The 19408-nt window shown below is 44.3% G+C and overlaps 1 protein-coding gene and 1 long non-coding RNA gene across 2 annotated transcripts in view; both read right to left on the reverse strand.

The window, feature by feature from the left end:
* Klhl7 (kelch-like family member 7) overlaps positions 1-18894 on the reverse strand; it is a 49031-nt gene extending 30137 nt beyond the window's left edge. Inside the window, exon 1 of the mRNA NM_001012187.1 lies at positions 18750-18894. Within this exon, the coding sequence (NP_001012187.1) occupies positions 18750-18869 (120 nt within the window). The 5' untranslated portion in view covers positions 18870-18894. The remainder of the gene's footprint in view (positions 1-18749) is intronic.
* LOC134486543 (uncharacterized) lies at positions 13008-18010 on the reverse strand. Its single transcript, XR_010065740.1, has 2 exons — positions 15709-18010; positions 13008-15568 (listed from the first exon to the last, which is right to left on the reverse strand). It is a non-coding gene; the product is annotated as an uncharacterized LOC134486543 (long non-coding RNA).
* Positions 18895-19408: the final 514 nt, after the last annotated feature.

The raw sequence follows: 19408 nt of genomic DNA on the forward strand, positions 1-19408 counted from the left end.
CCAACCAGAGAGCTCTCAGGACCTGATTCTCTCCACCCTCTGCTAGGTCACAAACACATTTGGCACGTGTGGCTTTTCTGTGGGTACTGGGAATTTGAAATCAGCTCCTCTTACTTTCACAGCAAGTGCTCTTGCCCATTAAACCATTCCACCAATCCTATTTTGTTTTGTGAATAAAAATCCAAGTAAGATGCCAAGGCTTAGGAAAAAGGAAAGGAGGCACCCAAAGCAGACTGAAAGGGAAACAGCTCTTCAGATTTACAGCTGACTTCAAGCCTTGTTAATAAGTTTGTGGGCCAGTACTTGGACTCTTATGCAGATTGATAGCCCCTAAAGCTATTGTTGCCTCTACAAAGAGTAGCTCGTTTACAAGCACTGGTCTCAGGTGACTTGCCATTACCATACCAAAATATGCAAAGTAATGTAGAGAATCGCTTATGTACTGTGTGGACACATCGCCTGTCAAAAAAATACCTACGGCCTGTGGGAAGGACTAGAATAGAAGGTGGGGCATCTGGTAGGCAAAAAGGATTCTGGGGGAGAGACGTGTTGGAAATTCACTCAGGAACATGGCAGACAGAAGCCTGTGGGCTAGGTGGAGATAACCAACCATGGTGGCAGAATTTAGATCAGAATGAACGGGATATTAAGTCATGATCTAATCAGGGAACCAACAAAGCATAAGGCCAAGATGTTTATAAATGTATTTTGACTCTCAGAGCTGTTATTTGAGGGGGAGGAGAGGTTGGTGCCAGTAAGAAAAACTCTTTTTACAGATGGTGCTCAAGACGGAGGGCATGCAATCCAAACCTTTTCATTCATATTCAGTTATCAGACCACCCGCGGGTAAAAGCAGACTGGAATAGCCCCGACAGGAATTGCACCCTTGCTGCTACAGCAAGAGACAAAGGCGGGCGCCTCTAAGATTAGAATGCGAGCAGGAGAGCTTCTGTGGGTCCAAGAACCCAATTCAGTGTAGCTAGAAGACCTGGAGAGCAGGGAGACAGAGCCTGAGGGCTCACTGAGCTGAACACAGAGCGGAAACACGGAAGTTCAAAACACAGCTCTCAGTTAACCCGAGGGCATGGGGCTGGACTAGCGCCACCTTCCCAGAGTCGGGGAAAGTCACAGGGGGTATCCGTGAGTATATGCTGCACATGTGAGAGCCCAGGACTACAGCGGCATAAAGACAAAACTGCGGCCTTTTCTGGGATTCACCCACCCTATTAACCAGAGGGCCAAGGACCACTGCAGTGTCCCGAGCTAAACAATGAAGGGTGACAAAGAACACACAAAAAGAACCCAAACAAACCAAAACTGCAGACAGAGAAAGGAAAAAATAGTTTTAAGGCTGAAAAGAAAAGGAAACTGGATTTAAACTTCACATATACATATAAATAATTCAAAACCGATACCTATAAAGATGGAAGGAACAATTTCAGAGGCTGTCTAGTTTATCATCTGATCGCTTTTAAATGGTTCAAAGACACAAATAAAAGAGAAACGGATGCATCTAAACTCGAACTGGCACAATGCTGATTATGACTATTATCATATGAATAGTCTCATTTTCACCTTAATATTATTATTGACTTCTCAGAGATATAAAGCCTTTAGACAAAAATTTTGAAAATTGAATAAATTAGACTAAAAGAAATGATAAAAAAATTAAGGCAGACTTCAAGAAAGAAGAGACTGAAAAATTAGATGCTATGTTAGAGATCACAGAACAGAGATTGGAAGATTCTTTGAATCTAAATAGGGAACGTTCAGAGAAATCCAATGAAGAAATTGAAATAACATCAAGAGAGCCAGTTCCACATGAGAAACATCTACAAAAGCTTGAAGAGTTAAAATGGCAGCCCATGAGAAGACAATGTATGAGTTAAGGATCTAGATTCTACTTATGGGACAATGCCATTATGGTTCATTTTATGGAATTTAGAGAAGACATACGTGTGTTGATGCATCATACTATGGACATACATTCAGAATCCCGACAGGCCTCTGCCTGGAACTCTGAGAAAGAGGATTCTGAGATTGCACATTTATTGGAATTAGGACAACTGAGGAAACACCTGCACAGACTGAGACTAACTGCATACATCTCTGATAAAAACCCAACAGATGTTTCCACATTACACTGTGAGGCATGCTGCAGGTACAGCACACTGTCCTTCAGGACGAGGACTGTAGAACCATCCATCAGCCTCTGAAGGAATGCATTACAGACGAAAGCTGATGTTGCTTTGGCCTATGTGTCCACTGGATACAACCAACTTCTTAGACATTACATCATGAAACCTGTCATAGACAGAATTTATAATCCTAAAGGCCAAGCAACTATGGAGAGAACTAAACATATTTAAGAGATGCTCATAGAGCGGGATGATTAAAAACCTTCCAGGGATAAATTAAATGTTTTGACTTTGAATTTTTTAAGTCAATGAAGCAGGTAGCAAAGCTGTTAAAAAGCTCTGGATTTTAGAAAGAACTGCTGAATTAGGTCAGCCTATTAGAATCCTAATTGGAAATGGAAAAACAGAAGCATGTTGCACTGGGAAGGAGATTTTGCATTTGCTCCAACAAGAAAAGGAAAGATAGGTTTTCTAACATGTGGTGGTTTGAATATGCTTGATTGACCCAAGGAATGGCACTATTTGGAGGTGTGGTCTTGTTGGAGGAAGTGTGTCACTGTGGGCTTTGGCTTTAGAACCCTCATCCTAGCTGCCTGGAAGCCAGTCTTCTCCTAGCAGCCTTCAGATGAAGATGTAGAACTCTCAGCTCCTCCTGCACCATGCCTGCCTGGATGCTGCCATGGTCCTGCCTTGATGATAATAGACTGAACCTCTGAACCTGTAAGCCAGCCCCAATTCAATGTTGTCCTTATAAGAGTTGCCATGAGGGTTGGAGAGAAGATTCAGTGGTTAAGAGCGCTGACTGCTCTTGCAGGGGTCCTGAGTTCAAATCCCAGCAACCACATGGTGGCTCACAACCATCTGTAATGGGATCTGATGCCCTTTTCTGGTGTGTCTGAAGACAGCTACAGTGTACTTATATATAATAAATAAATCTTTGGAAAAAAAAGAGTTGCCTTGGTCATGGTGTCTGTTTACCTCCAAACTGTTGGAAATCAAATTTGACCCCTGAAGATTTTGGCTGTAAATAGGAAGAAAGAAATCAGCAAGACCAACATGGCATGTGATTTATGAAGCTGACCCTTCTACACTGGCACAGCTCTGAGACTGGCTGAGACCTCGGTGTCCCTATAGTGCCGTAAATCCTGTTGGCTGCAGCATCCTCGTGACTCAGTGCACGCCACCCTTTCTTATGGCATGGATGGGGTTTAAATGGCTGCCTGGCTTTACACTCCACACTAACTTAAGATGCCTTTCACCTGTTCAAGAGCAGAGAATTATCTTTAACTGGTATGTGCACGGTGCACATTCTACATGGATGTTATACGGAACTGTGTATTACTTGTGAGAGTTTGTGTTTTCAGAGGACAAGGACCAGACACCAATGAAGACAAACGCGTAGCCGGGGGATCCAGTCTCACATACTGCCCACCTCAACTGCTGTTTCATCAAAACTTCCACTGTTCATGAACCCAGTCCATAAGTGCTTACCACAACAGAAAGCAGACGGAAGGAGTAACTTTGTTTAAATTCTCGCTAAGACAAATCTCTAGAGGTCTTAGTTTATTCTTTCATATTTATTATAACATTTCATCTGACCTATGTTATCTTCAGCTATGATATGGGTTATGCTTGTCTTAGTTTGGGTTTCACTGCTGTGAGGAGACGCTATGACCACACCAACTCTTATTAAAACATTTAATTAATTGGGTCTGGCTTACAGTTTCAGAAGTGAAGTCCATTATCATAATGGCAGAAAACATGGTGGCATGCAGGCAGACATCGTGCTGGAGACAGAGCTGAGAGGTCTACATATCAACCCACAGGCAAGCAGAAGGGGACTGTGTGTGTCACTGGGTGTAGCCTGAGTATATAAAGCCTCAAAGCCTGCCTCCACAGTGTAAGAATTCCAACAAGGCCTCACCTACTCTAACAAGGCCACACCTCCCAATAGTGCCACTTTTACTCTCCAAGTATTCAAGCACAAATCTATGGGGGCCATACCTATTCAAACCGCCACACTTGTCAAGATAAATTGCTGCCTTCGTTACTGTTCTATTGCTGTGAAGAGACTATATCTAAAGCAGCTTAAGGGAGGAAAGCATTTATTGGAAGCTTGCGTACAGTTTCAGAGGATTCATCCTTTAGTCCTTTATTAACAAGACAGCAGCCAGGCATGGAGCAGGCAGGCAGAGATGGAACCCAGTGTGGGCTTTTGAAACCTCAGAGCTCACACCCTTGACACACCTCCTCCTACATAGGTTACATCCATTTCAACAAAGCCTTACCATTCATTCATTCATTCATCCATCCATCCATCCATTCATTCATTCATCTACAGGGTTTCTCGTTGTAGCCCTATCTGTCCTAGACTTGCTCTGAAGACCAGACAAGCTTTGAACTCAGAAATCCACCTGCCTCTGACACCAGAGTGCTGCATTAAAGCTCTACCTCTTAATCCTTTCCAAATAGTTCCACTAACAGGGGACCGAAGAATTCAAACATAAGCCTATGGGGACCATTATCTTTCAAACATTCCACTCCCTGGCCCCCATAGGCTTGTAGCCATATCATAATGCAAAATGCATTCAGTAGAACTTTAAAAGTCCCCACAGTCTTTCAGTTTTAAGACTTCTTAAAACTCCACAATCTCTTGGAGACTCAAGGAGTCTCTTGGAGACTCTTAACTGTAACCTCCTATCAAAAAGCAAATCACATACATCCAACATACAATGCACACAATATACATTACAATTCCGAGAGAGGAGAAAGGCATAGATAGTAAGGAAACAATGGACCGAAGACTGAAAACCAGTAGGGTAAACTTTGTCTGATGTCAAATGGTTATTAGATGCCTCTTCCTTTCCAGCTTTGCTGACTGCAGCACACTTCCTTCTTTGGGGCTGGTTCTACATCCTGTCTGCATACCTACTTAGCAGGTACTCCCTGGGTCTGGCATCTCTGAGAACTTTCTTAGGGGTCTTCAATGCAATTGGGTTTCATTTTCATGGCTACATACAATGGCCTCTCTGGATCTCCATGCAGAAACTCCCCTGCCACCAGCCTAGCTTAACAGCCTTCTTGAACTGCAGAAGAAGGTTCTACGTCCCTTTCTTTCGTGTATGTGCCTTGAAAAAAACCAGAACCAAGTGGCTGATCCTGCCAAGTTTTTCCGCTTGTTGGAGACAGGAACTGGCTCCCTCCTTGACTTACATTGACTTGCTGATGGCTTCTAGGTTACAAGATTAACTGGGTGCAGCCTCACCCTGAGGGTACCAATTCCTGTACTCTATTTTGAATCAAACCTTTCTTTAAACATCAAATCTCCTGGATCACAAGACTTGGTTCTAGTATTGCGCTTCCTGGTACTCTTTTTCTCCCCAAACTGTACATTTTGTATTTCTCTTAACAAGTTTGCTTCTTTTCATTTTAAGTTTCAAAACTGGGACAAGTGGCTGGTGTGTCTATTTAACATGAAAATGAACCTGGCCTCCAAGTTCTCCTTATCATCCCTCTGTCCTTACCTGCCTGTTACAGGGTATGACTGGCACAGCCTACCCTCTTTCTCTGTTACAAAGTATGACTGGCACAGCCTACCCTCTTACTCTGTTACAGAGTATAACTGGCATAGCCTACCCTCTTACTCTGTTACAAAGTATGACTGGCATAGCCTACCCTCTTTCTCTGTTACAAAGTATGACTGGCATAGCCTACCCTCTTACTCTGTTACAAAGTATGACTGGCACAGCCTACCCTCTTTCTCTGTTACAGGGAATGACTGGCACAGCCTACCCTCTTTCTCTGTTACAGGGTATGACTGGCACAGCCTACCCTCTTTCTCTGTTACAGAGTATGACTGGCACAGCCTACCTACTTACTCAGAACACTCCAGCCCAGGGGCCCTGCCCTTCTCCAGAGGCTCCCATCTCTCATGGTAAGGGTCATGACTACGCTGGACTCTCCCAGATGTTCCTGCCATGCTCTCTCTCTTATCTACAATAATCTTTCTCCTCCACAACACCTAAGAGCAGTCCTGTTCTGTCATACACTATAACAAGGACTGAGGGACTCTGGGAGAATCTGGAGACCAGGTCCCATTTTAAGTTAATAGGCATACCTAAGCTATTTGTTCCAGATATATTACATCTGAATATGACTGATTACTAATAACTATGTGGTAGTCATTACACTAAGCTGTCTTAAAAATCTCCTTTGCCAATAACATTGATCCAAAACACTTCAATTTGACCTCTGGTAAAAATTTTAGAACAATGGCCAAGAGCAGCCATGTTCTTTACCAAAACAGCACAACAGTTGCTAGGCTATTTGCTCTACTTGCTAATATTCATCCCCTTCTGAAAGCTTCTAAGCGGGGCTTAGGTCCACATTGCCTGTGTTACTATTGTTTTCATTGCTCCTACCAGGATGGTCTATTAAGCCATACTTAAAACATTCAACCATTTTTCTAGTCCAATGTCCCAGTATTCCATATTCCTCCAAACAACAGCATGGTCAATCCTGTTACAACAATACACTACTTCCTGGTACCAACGTCTTAGTGTTCTGTTGCTATGAAGAGACACCAGGACCCAGGCAACTCACACAAGTACAAGAAAACATTTAATCGTGGTTAGTTCATTATCATCATGGTGGGGAGGATGGCAGCAGGCAGACAGGCACAGAACTGGAGAAGTAGCTGAGAGCTATATTGTAATCCAAAGGCAGAAAGAAGAGAGGGAGAGAGAAGAGGGAGGGAGGAAGGGAGGCAGACGGACGGACGGACTGTGCATTGGGGTTTTGAAACCTCAAAGCTCACCTCCAGAAGCATACCTTGTCCAACAAGGCCACAGCTCTCCCAATAAGGCCAAACCTTCTAATCATTATCAAACAGTTCCACTAATTGGTGACCCCTCTCATTCCAACTACAACTATTACCCCCAGTGAGGTTAAAAGGCAGTCATGGGTATATTCCTGAGTAGACTGTAGATCTAACCATAAATCAATAAAAAGACAAATGGGGCTGGGGAAATGGCTCATGAGTTAAACTACTCACTGAGTGTAAGGAGCAGAGTTTGGATCCTCAGAACCCACATGTGATGCTGGATGGGCATGGGTTTCCTGTCATTCCAGCCTTGGGCAGTAGAACCAGAGCCTAGAACAAGCTAGCTAGAAAATTCAGCAATAGTCACAACCTGAGTTTCACTGAGAAACCTACCTCAGGAAGAGAGGGGAAAGCTATCTATGGAGTGGAATTCTCTCTAGCTAGCTAGCGCTCTCTCTCTCTCTCTCTCTCTCTCTCTCTCTCTCTCTCTCTCTCCTCTCTTCTCTCTTCTCTCTTCCTTCTTTCCTTGTCCCCTCTCATGTCTCCCTGCCTTTTTCTAGATGGCCTTCTGTTCTCCTTTCCCACAATCAACTTCTTACACTAGATCAATAAACCTCTGACATTACATCTGCTGGGCAGGGGTACACCTTGGCACAGCCCAACAAGAGTACACCCTCACCTCAATTTATCTATCAAAGACTAGGCTTAAACATGCATCCAATCTGAGTAATACAAATAGAAAATGGAGAGAAAGGGCTGGAGAGATGGTTCAGTGGTTAAAAGTACTGATTGCTCTTCCTGAGGTCCCGAATTCAAATCCCAGCAACCAGATGGTGGCTCACAACCATTGTTAATGAGATCTGATGCCCTCTTCTGGTGTGCTTAACTGAAGAAAGCAACAGTGTACTCACATAAAATGAATAAAAATAAATTTAAAAAAAGAAAAGAGAAAAACATAAAACTAGATTACATTAGAAGAAGAGAATTTTTAAGGGAAAAATAAGTAAGTTCTGAAAGAGAAACAGTTGAATGTAACTACCCTCTGAAAGGAAGAGGACAAGACACTCTATTCTGTTAAAAGAAAGGACAGCATTAGACCAAAAACACAAACAAACACAACAACAACAACAACAACAACAACAACAACAACAACAACAACAAGAACTCAGTTGAAGACTAAACCATCTCTCTCAGAAACAGAGCCTGGGTCTACAGAGTTTTATAAGATTCTTTTTAAAGCTAAACAGTTTTTCCCTTCGAGCTAAAGCCCTGTCCTTAAAGACTAAGGAGGATTTTTCCTGCATTATTAAGTACTTTTAAAGGTGATGATGGTGGGAAGACAGGAATGGGATACATTACAGTGGAACGTATCTAGGAATTTATGGAAATAAGACTCTAGAACTCCTCAATCCTAAACATAGACCTCTTATAATTTCCAATGTGGAAAACTCAATTTTACAAAAGCAATGGAAGAACAACCATGATCAGATTAATCATCTGGAACTAAAATCGTGTGTGTGTGTGTGTGTGTGTGTGTGTGTGTGTGTGTGTGTGTGTGTGTGTGTGTGTGTGTGTGAATGTCAGGTTTACCTACCAAATGAAACACACAAGCAAGTGGGCTGGGACTGCTTGAATGGGGAAATGTGTTACAGAGGGACGAGGCACTAGAGACACAGTCCATTTTGCTACAAATGAGGAAAAACTTGTCTGCTGCTCCTTTGTTCATAAAGTCTGGACAATTCAAACATCCAGGAAAGATAAAGTTTTAGGGGTACCCTCTAAAGATGACACTTATCCCCACAGAACCGTGGGCCCTAAAGGCATCTATTACATTCTACAACTACTACAAACTATGTATAAAGAGGAAAGACTCCAAGAGATAGATTTACAGATAGAGGAACTCCACAAAGGGGTAGCGTCAGAGACACAGGCAAGATGCAGAACTGTCTGGAGGAGGAGAACTTCAGAAGTTACAAGGCCATAATCTGCTTTGCCCAAGCACTGGCTATAAATAGGGGTAGGTAAGTTCTCCCATGAGGGAGAGAAGCTCTATCACACACGAGAACTTGGGACCTTCAGCCACACAAGGTTCAAACAAAAACAAAACCACTGAACCTTAAATGAATGAACAACAGACAAAGAAAAAAAATGCAAGGGAACCTGGGTACTCAGTCTATGCATTTGGCAAATTTCTAACATTTTGCACAAGAAAAAAGAATGAATCATAGGCTAGAGAAGCAGTAGTGTACACAGACAAGAAGCTCTATTTTCAGAGATAAATGGTTCCCCTGGAGGGAAAATTCCTCCAAGCTGGGTTTAGTCTGACACCCTAAAGACCAGAGATTGGGGGGAGGGGGATGCACACAACCTGTTATAGCCAAAAGTGAGATTTTTTTTCTTGAAAATTATCTTTAATCCCAGAGGTAGGGGGATCTCTTAGTATGAGACCAGCCTGGTCTACAGATCAATAGCCAGGAGCCAGGGTCACACAGAGAAACCCTGCCTTGAAAAACAAAATTATCTGTTCTGTCAAGCAGGGTTTTACATTTTATTTTGTATTCATCCTCTTTCACTGTGCAAAGTTATAGTATGATAGATAATCCAAAATGCCTTTTTTTTGTGCTTTTGAATGAAGTAAAAATCAAAATGTGTTCTCTTTCAATTCCCTCAGACCTTTTACCTCTGCTCCCAATCTTTCTCTCTTCCTCTCTTTCTCTCTCTCTCTCTCTCTCTCTCTCTCTCTCTCTCTCTCTCCACACAGAGCGGGAGGGAGGCAAAGGGGGGATAATGTGTTGGGATAGGAGTAGGTCAGTACAACCAAAGAACATTACATGCATGGAGAAGAATGTAAGAATGAAATACACCATTTTATACAATATGTGCTAAAGCTGATTTCCTATAAGAAAAAAGATCTAATTTCATATAATTGTCTTATTTTTTAGATAGTGTCTCTCTACCTAACCCTGGCTCTCCAGGAGAGAAAGCATACAATATGTAAGAATCTGTCAGCTAGGCTGACATGAAACAGAGATTTGCCTGCCTCTAGCTCCAGAATGCTGGGATTAAAGGTGTGTGCCACCACAGAATGGTTTCTATGTGGCCAGAATTAATAACATTTAGGCTGTAGGACAGGGAGGCAGGCTACTTTTAGCCAAGTTTACAATAAAGTTGAAGTAGAAAGATTTGCAATTTGGCCAGAAAAGCATGTGTAAAGTTGGGAGGGGTAAACCAAGAAGACATGGTTTCTGAAAAGTTAGCGCTATTGTTAAGCTGCAACATCAGGACAACAGGAAAATATGCCTTGAGAGCTGGCCAAACTCCAGCCACTCCAGACTCAAAGATATGGATGTATTAAATTCTCTTGAATGACTTCCTCTTAAAAGAGAACCTCCAAGACACCCTGCTCCCAAAGGACTGCCAGGAAGTTGGTTTCCCCAAGGTTCATTTCACTGTGCTCAATCAATCCAAAATCTTGGCAGTTTTAGTCTGTTAAGTCTCTGGCTACTGCTTCAAGCTGCAGTTGGTGGCAGAATCTATCACTGTGGTGATGACGGTTTTACAGGCAAGACATGACAGATCTGTGGGACCCGTGAGGACAACAGTGCAATGATTAAGGTTTGGTGGATAAGTCTGGCAGGCCTCCTCTCTTCCTCCCCCATGTTGCTCTTACCAGGACCTCATCCCTGGCAGAGCAGCACTTGAGGGCTCTGCTACTTATTAAGTCCCCATAGACCTTCTGTTCATCCCCAGTGCACTGTTCCCTGCACTTGGTTAAGTGTTTCTGCTCCAGTGGAAGGGCATCCTGAGGCACGGGAGCTCAAGGACCTTACATCTCTGAGGTGGGACAGTGTCCCAGTAGAAGGGCATCCTGAGACACGGGAGCCCAGGGACCACACACAGCTCTGAGAGGAAGCCTCCTCAGCAGAGGGGCTGCAGCTCCCAGGGTAGGGGATCCCCAGCCGAGCTCAGAAGCTCAGGAGCCTCGGCCTCGCTCCTTCTCTTTGCTGCTTCTCTTCTCCTCTTCATTGCTTCTTCATGGCTTCTTCCTAAAAGAGAATCACACCAGGCAGAAAACCTCATGAAGGAGATTTATTGGAGGGTCCAGGGTGTGGATGGACATAATCCAGGGATGGTGGCCCTCTGCTCCCGGGAGTGGACAGCGGGGAACTGGACAAGGGGGCAGGGCTTCTATAGGACTTCTGAGGGGTGGAGCTTCTCAGGGCAGAGATTTCTAGAGTGAGGATTTCAAGTCCTGGGTTTGGGTTAGGGATTAGTGCGGGTTTGTGGGGAGCACAGGGATTGGTGAGTTTTTCTGCTCAGGGACTTTTCACCCTCTTTTCCCTGCATCAGGCCTTGGTTGTGAAGGGAAATCCTTCCTGGCTACAGCTGGCTTTTGCAGAGGCACCATCTCTGGTGGGGCTACTGTGGTCCGAGGAGGAGGCTGGAGAGCCACCAATGTGGACAGCTCCCGTGAGAGCTCCTGCAGTGGTGTTTCAGAAAGCTGTCCACATGCTGGAAGTAGGCTGAGGCAGGAAAGGCAGTGCGTCACCGTGGACAGCTCCTGTGGGACATTTTACCACTGCGGCCATAGGCTGGGGCGGACAGGAAGGAGGGATCTGCCACCACTCTGATGGCTTTCGTGGTGTGTCACTCATGGAGACTTCGCTCAGTCCTAGCGTCAAGCCTCACCCATGGTGCTGCAGCAAGTCCCTCTGCTTCTGCCCACCCCACCCCACCATGTACCTGCACCAGTACCTCCCTAGCAACTAATTACATGACCATTAGTGTTGGGACATCTTGGTCCCTTCCTGCCATCCATTCATCAATCTCACTTAAGCACGTACATAGCCACCCCATCCCCAATGATTCTCAATAGCCAGGAAGTTAGAAACACTCACGAATCAACACCACGTATCCTAGGGTTCTGAGCAGCTTTGTACTTCCAACAGAATCTGAAATCTGCCAAAAGGGAACAGAAGCAACTCCTACTCAATACAACTGGACTAAAAGTATCAAGCATATACTCAACAACCTAACTCCAGATGCCCAAGGCTCAGTGCACACACCAAGATCATCAACCCTACAGTAATATTCCCCAAAGAGAACCACCCCGATGAACCTCAAGACAAAACTGAAAAAAAAAATTATAAACATGGTCTAAGAGTATAACAGGAAAAACAAACAACTGAATGAACTTAATTAAAGAAGACAGAAATAAACTTCTCATTTAGCCTGAAGCAACACGAACTGACTGAAATGATTTAAATATAATATATAAAATGTATAAACATATATATGAATATAAATATTAGGATATATAAATATAGTTGGGATATTAAAAGTGAACTCAACAAAGAATCTGAACTAAAGAAAACCAAGGCTGAAGTAAAGACAGAAAAACATTCCACAGCTTGCCAGAAAGTTCAGTGGGAAGCCATGCCGACACGTAGCTCACACAGAAGACGGACTGTCTGGACAAGAGGACAAGGTAGACTGTTACCCACCAAACTAAAGAAAGTGAGTCAAAACAAAACAAAACCCCTCGAGAAATAGATATGAAGAAACTTTGGGACATCATGAAAGATTAAATCTATGAATCATGAGTAGTTGTCATGAAGGCAGACAAGACAAGACGAGGCCTACCTTTGGACGAGAAGAAAGGGAGGCAGGAACAGAGGTTTAGAAGAGGGAGAAGCAGGAGAATCAAGATGGAGACTGGGAAAGATGACCCAGATCTGCATGGTCTTGAATTGTCAAGGTAGTCGGGATGGATTTCTGTAGGCAAATTTATCTTATCTAGGTGGGTGGTTTATATCCTTATCAATTGGTTGTGAGTTTATTGTGTGGATGTATTGTGGATTGATAATCTGTTGGGCTGCAGTTTGTTGAGTCTTGATTTCACTGGGTTGTTGAGAATGTGAACAGAGTCCGTGACAGGGAACCGCAATAGGCCAGCCCACGCTGGACTTCTAGAGCCCCGATTTTACTGGGTAACTGGTACCAGAGAGTTCCCTGCTAGCAGAGAGCTGCTGGGAGACATATTAACCAGATATAAATTATGGTTAGTTCCATCTGGCCCCATCAGGGCCAGAGCTAACACTAGAGCCCAGAGTGGCAAGGTGCCACGCTGGAACAGCTCACCGACTGCCCAGGTCAGAAAGTACTTGGGGGTAGCGTGGAGCTGCTGAGATAAATCAGCGCTCATCCCTAAGGCCCGACCGAGCCAGAACTAGCGAGAGAGCGACCACCCGAGCGATCACCCGGGCCTGAGTGAGCCCAGGAGAGAAGCGCCGAGTATGCGGCAACAATCATGGGCACAGACAAATGAGAACAACTCCAGATCACAGGCGCAGGACAGACCTTCAAACACCTCCCAAAACTAAAGGAGGTGCCTCTTTAGATTCAAGAGGTGCAGTCTACCCCAGCTTCCTGCGTGCAGCTAAAACCATAATTGACCATGCTTTCTTTTAGTGGCCACACCTTACCTACCATAATGGACTCTATTCATCTAGAACCATAGACTTAAGTAAACCTTTTCTTCTTCAAATTGCTTTTATCTGGGTATGCATGTTAGATTTAAGGTCTGCTTCAACAACAGGAAACTGATGACCCATACTGTAAATTTGGCCATGAAGCTGTAGCTAGAAAGAAATCTACCACCACCCTTTTGTTACACTGATGTAATATCTAACTGCCTCCTAAATGCTTATCTCTAACCCACAGGCCAGTCCAGAGCTTACCCTCCTCAGAGAAGCTCCTTTTGGCAGTGGATGGAACTATTACAGAAGACGGACAGTGATCAAGAGTAGAGACTAAGTCATCCCCAGGTGGCACCCATCCAGCGTCCTCTGAACACGACAGACAGGTGCGCTCATGGATTCTCAACAACTACGGATGCTACACAAAGCTGCACTCCTATGCGAGATGCTGCATGGAGGCTAGGGGACAGTCAGGTTTCTTCAGGGCTAGGGACCCTGATTTAGTTAACCGTGCTTCACTGCACAGCCCTACAGCAATGTATGATTTGACTGATTTGACTCAGCAAGTATCATGACAGCGGGAAGCTGATATGGGGAAGAGAATTGGGAGTTGGAGGGGAGAGTGAAGAATTGATGTGATCAGACTAAAATGCGATCATGTAAAAAACTAAATTGAAAGAGATCTTTATAAAGCACAACACAGTAACTTATGCTTAAACAGGAAACTCCAGAATCTGTCATCTTTGTAATCCCTGAGCGGTGCGCCTCAAAGGCGGTCAAATCAGCGGCTGGCCCCTCCTTTCCACCCCGGGCCACCCCACAGCGGCTGTAAGAAGCCCCACAGGAGCTGTTGAAATGGCAGTTTCTGTCAAGTGAGGGCATCTCAACATCTTCAACCTATAGCGTTGGGAGCTGTCCACGGTGGAGCACCTCCTCGCCCACTGGTCTCACAGGAGCTGTCCACGGTGGTGCGCATCTCTGCTCCTGCCTCAGCAGGAGCTGTCCTCAGGAGCTCTTTCCTGCCTCAGCGTACAGCCTTCGTAATATCCACAGTGGCATCAATACCAAGCTGTCGGAAGGGTGCACATGGCACAACCATGCTGGAAAACTTGAGAGCTGTGTGGTAAATCAAATGTGGTATCCCTTCTGTAATAACTTAAGTAACTTCTCACCTTGGCCATTTGCCATAAAAGCATAAACGCATGTATACCATAAGACATAAAAACATTCAAGGCAGTATTTTTTTTAATGTTTTTACTTATTTGAGAATTTCATACGTGTTTTTTGGTGATATTCTTCCTGCTAATAACTCCTCCTCAACTCCATGTTCTTTCAGCATTTAGAAATTTTCCCTTTTCCTTTCTTTTTCTTTTGAAGCAGAATGTCCTTTCATAACTAACACCACACTGGATAAGTCATGATATAGTTGTATAATGAAGAAGTACCACATTCCATAAGGAATGCGCTACTTGGTACTACATATTACAACACAGATAAAGCCCACTGTTCGTTTTAAGCAGCTGGAGCATGATGCCAGAGCACACCTCAGTGTGGTATACTGCTTACTCAGCATGTTCAAGGCCCTGGGCTTAATCACCAGTGAGATATAAAAAACAGAAACAAAATAAAACCCAAGTATACACTGCATGATTCTACATTTATTTATAAAAATAAATTCATAAGATAATGGTAATCATCACGGGGAAAGCAATTGAGAAGGCACAAGAAACCTTTTTTACACTGGTCACACTTTAGTCTTAGTATTAGGGATGTATTCACTTTATAATTACTGAGTTTCAGTTTTGTAAAACTTACACTTTACCAGAAAGTTCACTTTTAAAACAAAAAGACAGAAACGACCAGGATGATGAAGGAAAAAGTACAAAACCCAAAAAGCTAAGGCTGCTGTCTCAGCAAAATGCTACTTCTACAGTTTGTCTGTACCAAAACCAGAGTGAAAACTTCCATACACTGGTAAGTAAACCATGGGACAAAGGTGGGCCCTTTCATTTCTTAGACCTCCAAAATCAAAAAGCAAATAATTTTGTTTTCTTCATAATTACTAATCTTTGATTATTTTGTTATAGCAACAAAATAATGAATTCATAGCAGCACATAAAAGAAATGACCTAGGGGCTGGGGATTTAGCTCAGTGGTAGAGCGCTTACCTAGGAAGCGCAAGGCCCTGGGTTCGGTCCCCAGCTCCGAAAAAAAGAACCAAAAAAAAAAAAAAAAAAAAAAAAAAAAAAAAAAAAAAAAAAGAAATGACCTAAACTGTTCTACCTAAATCCCTAGAACAAATTGGCAGGTAGGGTAGGGATTGGAGCTGTGGTATGCTAACTGCGCCTGTCCTGGAATCTTAAAGAATATTCCAGGGTATATGCAGAGGGCCCTTGTCCTCCAAGCACTCATTACCTTCATGGGCAATGCAATAAGGTTTAAAATCAAACAAAATATGACAGAATTTAAGATATGAAGAACAAGAACACTTCTAAAATTCAAGCCTTTTTTCTTGGCTTCTGCCTCAAACTAGTCCCATCAACTGCCCTTGTCAATCATTCTTAGTTAAAATTTTTCCTGTGTTATGAGCAACACTATATAAATAATCAATTACAAAATTCAATGATTTGAATGAGGCCCATAGGAGGTAGCATTATTAGGAGGTGTGGCCTTCCTGGGGGAAGTGTGTCACTGGGGGTGGGCTTAGAAGCTTCAAATGCTCAAGCCTGGCCCAGTATCTCTTTCTTTCTGCTGCCTGCTGATCCAGATGCAGAATTCTCAGCTACCTCTCTCAGCGCTCTGCCTGCACGCTGCCGTGCTTCCCACGTGCTTCCCACGACGACAGTGGACTAAACCTCTGAATCCATAAGCCAGCCCCAATTCACGTTTTCCTTCATAAGAGTTGACTTGGCCATGGTGTTTTGGCACTCTGGTTTAGGAATGTGTTCTTTAAGGTTTTTTTTTTTTTTTCCCTTTTCTTTTTTTTTGGAGCTGGGGACCGAACCCAGGGCCTAAGCGCTCTACCACTGAGCTAAATCCCCAACCCCGTTCTTTAAGGTTTTAATGAGCCATACTAATAGGAGCATAGAAAACAGTAGGTTAATGGGGGCGGGGGTGGGGGGCTGGCTCGAGTGGTTCCAGAGAAGTTTATTAGTATGTGGGCTAGAGAATACGCCTTTGGTATTTTGGTGAAGATTGTAGCTGCTTTCTACCCTTGTCCAAAAATCTGCCTGAGGCTAAATTGGAAGGTTATAGATTAACAGCTTTGGCAGAGATTTCAAAAATACCCTACTTTAACTGTGTGGTTATCAGTGGCCCATTTTATACAGATCTATAACAAAAAAAGGAAAGAGGTGAGCAAGGAAAATATACAAAGGGAACAGTCTGAAGACAAAAGGGGCACCAGGAAGTGTAATGGTCCTTGTGCTCAAGGAGATGAAGTTTAAAAAGCCTAATTCTAAATGTAATATAGGGAGTGGTGACCTCAGGGCAAGACTCCATCCAATCAAGCTTTTGACTTGTGAAAAGTATAGGGGCAGGCATAGTAGTGCACACCTTTAACACCAGCACTAAGAAGGCAGAGGCAGGCAGAGCTCTGAGTTCAAGGCCATCATGACCTATACACCAAGTTCCAGGGCAGACAAGATTGAGTAGTAAAGGAAACCATGGTAAAAATGTTTTGAATAAGGGGTCCATGTTCCAGCCCCAGCAAGCATCAGAACTTGGCAATAAAACCCTAAGACAAAGATATAGGACTCCATTAAGGTGATTAAAATGCTACAGGAGTCTGCCATAGCTCAACAAAGCTAAACAATGTAAACCAATACAGAATGGTTCTATGCATCTTTATAAATACAGGAACCCACCAAGTCGATAAAACCGCTACAGGAGTCTGAAATACACCCAAGTCAATGGTGAAAAAAACATAAGACATTAACTTAGCCACAGCAGAAGGCTCAGATCCCTGAGGGCTCACCAAGTATCCATATTTTTCTTTGTATTCAGTAGCATAACCTTGATTTTTCAGTAACTCTCATAACTGTATTTCTATTTTAACAACAAAAGATGTCACACTATTCTAAAGCTAAGTCTAAAAAATATGAATCAATTTTAAAATCAAATGTGCAGGTTCAAACAATCTTCTCCTCGGAACACCTGATGCTGTGACTTTGTTGCAGTCTGTCTATTTAAGGAATGAGGTAATGCTTTACAAAGCTCCAGTCTATGGGTGACAAGGTTTGGGGTAGTGGAGTATACTAGAATGTGCTTAAACAAATTTAAGCACCAGTGAGCTCGATTTAATTACCACTGCAGGTGCACATCAAAAACACCTGCAATCTCAAATCATCAATTCTATAGATCACAAAAAGGTTACACAAAAAGAACACGAATATGAAAAGATACATTTTAATAAAGAAGACAGCCATTCACAGCTATTTCAGCATAGAAGCTAGGAAAGATCTAGGCATCGAGAATATAGTATCCACTGCAACCGGAGAGGTGTGCCAGCTTGTGAACAAAGAGAAGACTGCTGCGACCAGTGTTTGCTTGAAGAAATCAGGAGTTGGTATCTTCTGAAATAAATCTTAGATTCGCCTGCTGCCCATACTCACAGCAAAAGGGCCAGCGAGGCGAATTAAGTTTTTCAATCACTCAATCACGCAGTGCTTTGTCCTCTTAAAAAACAGATTTCAGAGTCAACAAACTGACCAACATCCCCAGAATCCATAATGTGCTCTCAACCAAGTAAAGCTCACAGAACCAAAACACCAACCGAGCAGCGTTCCCCCTGCTTACCGGTCTATCGGAGCTTATAATCTAGTCAATTAAAACACCCATCTACCGTCTCCATCGTTAAACCGTGCCTTTCACAACCCACCTTTCCACCAAATGCTGCAGATTCCCGAATACACAGCAAAATCAAAAACAGCACAAAGAGATCCTTCTTGGTAACAGTGGCGCCAGAGCCCTTAGAAAATGGTTATTTACTGGTGACTGGTGTCGCCCTAAATGAGCAGGTATGGGATGATTTGTTAACTAATGCTACATGGGTGACAGGGCGGCGGGGTGGGAAGCCTCCCTCCGAGAGCTCCAGATGACACCGCACGGCAACGGAAGGCTCCAGGCCTCACGGAGACTGGAGGAGACTGGTTACACAACCGCCCCGGAGGCCCCCCGCCCGCCTCAGGAGTCCCCGCCGAGCGGGCCTCGGAAGCCCCGTGGCGGAGCAGGCTGGCAGCCAAGGCGCCCGGCCCCGCCACCAGCCTCCGCCGTGCCCCTGCCCTCCGCACCGCCCTTCACCGCCCGCACCTGCTTCCTCATGTTGTTCATGACGCCCATGAACCCCGCCAGCAGCTTGGCTTCTTCGCGAGCCGCAAGTTTCTTCTCGGTTTTCTTCTTGCTACTCTTCTCCACGCCCGAGGTGGCCATCCTCTCCTTGCCCTCTGCGGGTTCGCGGCGACGGTTCGCCCGCCACACGCGGCAGTTGGGAGCACGGCTTTGGTGGCGGAGCGCGGGGAGCTGCGGGAGCACCGAGGGAGGACGAGACGAAGCCAACTTGGCCACAGTTGCAAGCAAAGGGAGTCCCAAGCATGCGCACTGGGTCCGGCGCGGGTAGGGGCGCTCTAAGGAGGAGGGGGCGGGGCAGTGCGTCACAGCCACGCGACGTCCTAGCAACCCGCTGCGTCGCGCGGTTCCGCGGTCTGAACGGGTGGTACCCGGGCCTTATCCAAGCTCCCCTGTGTCTTTCCTCTACTGAAGACCGAGTTCTCAGGTTTAGATTTCGTGATGATCTGTTCTGGATAATTGTATGATAGAACAAACTAAAACGTGTCCCCATGGCGTAAGCTCCCTGAGCAGTCAGTTCTTCACTGCCTTGTCAGACTGGGGCTCATTATAGGCGCTCTGTAACTATGACATGAAAATTGCGTACTGAAAGCAAAAGGTTATTTAGGACGAGCACAAGAATT

The sequence above is a fragment of the Rattus norvegicus genome, chromosome 4 (genome assembly GCF_036323735.1).
Source record: "Rattus norvegicus strain BN/NHsdMcwi chromosome 4, GRCr8, whole genome shotgun sequence".
Classification (NCBI taxonomy): Eukaryota; Metazoa; Chordata; class Mammalia; order Rodentia; family Muridae; genus Rattus; species Rattus norvegicus.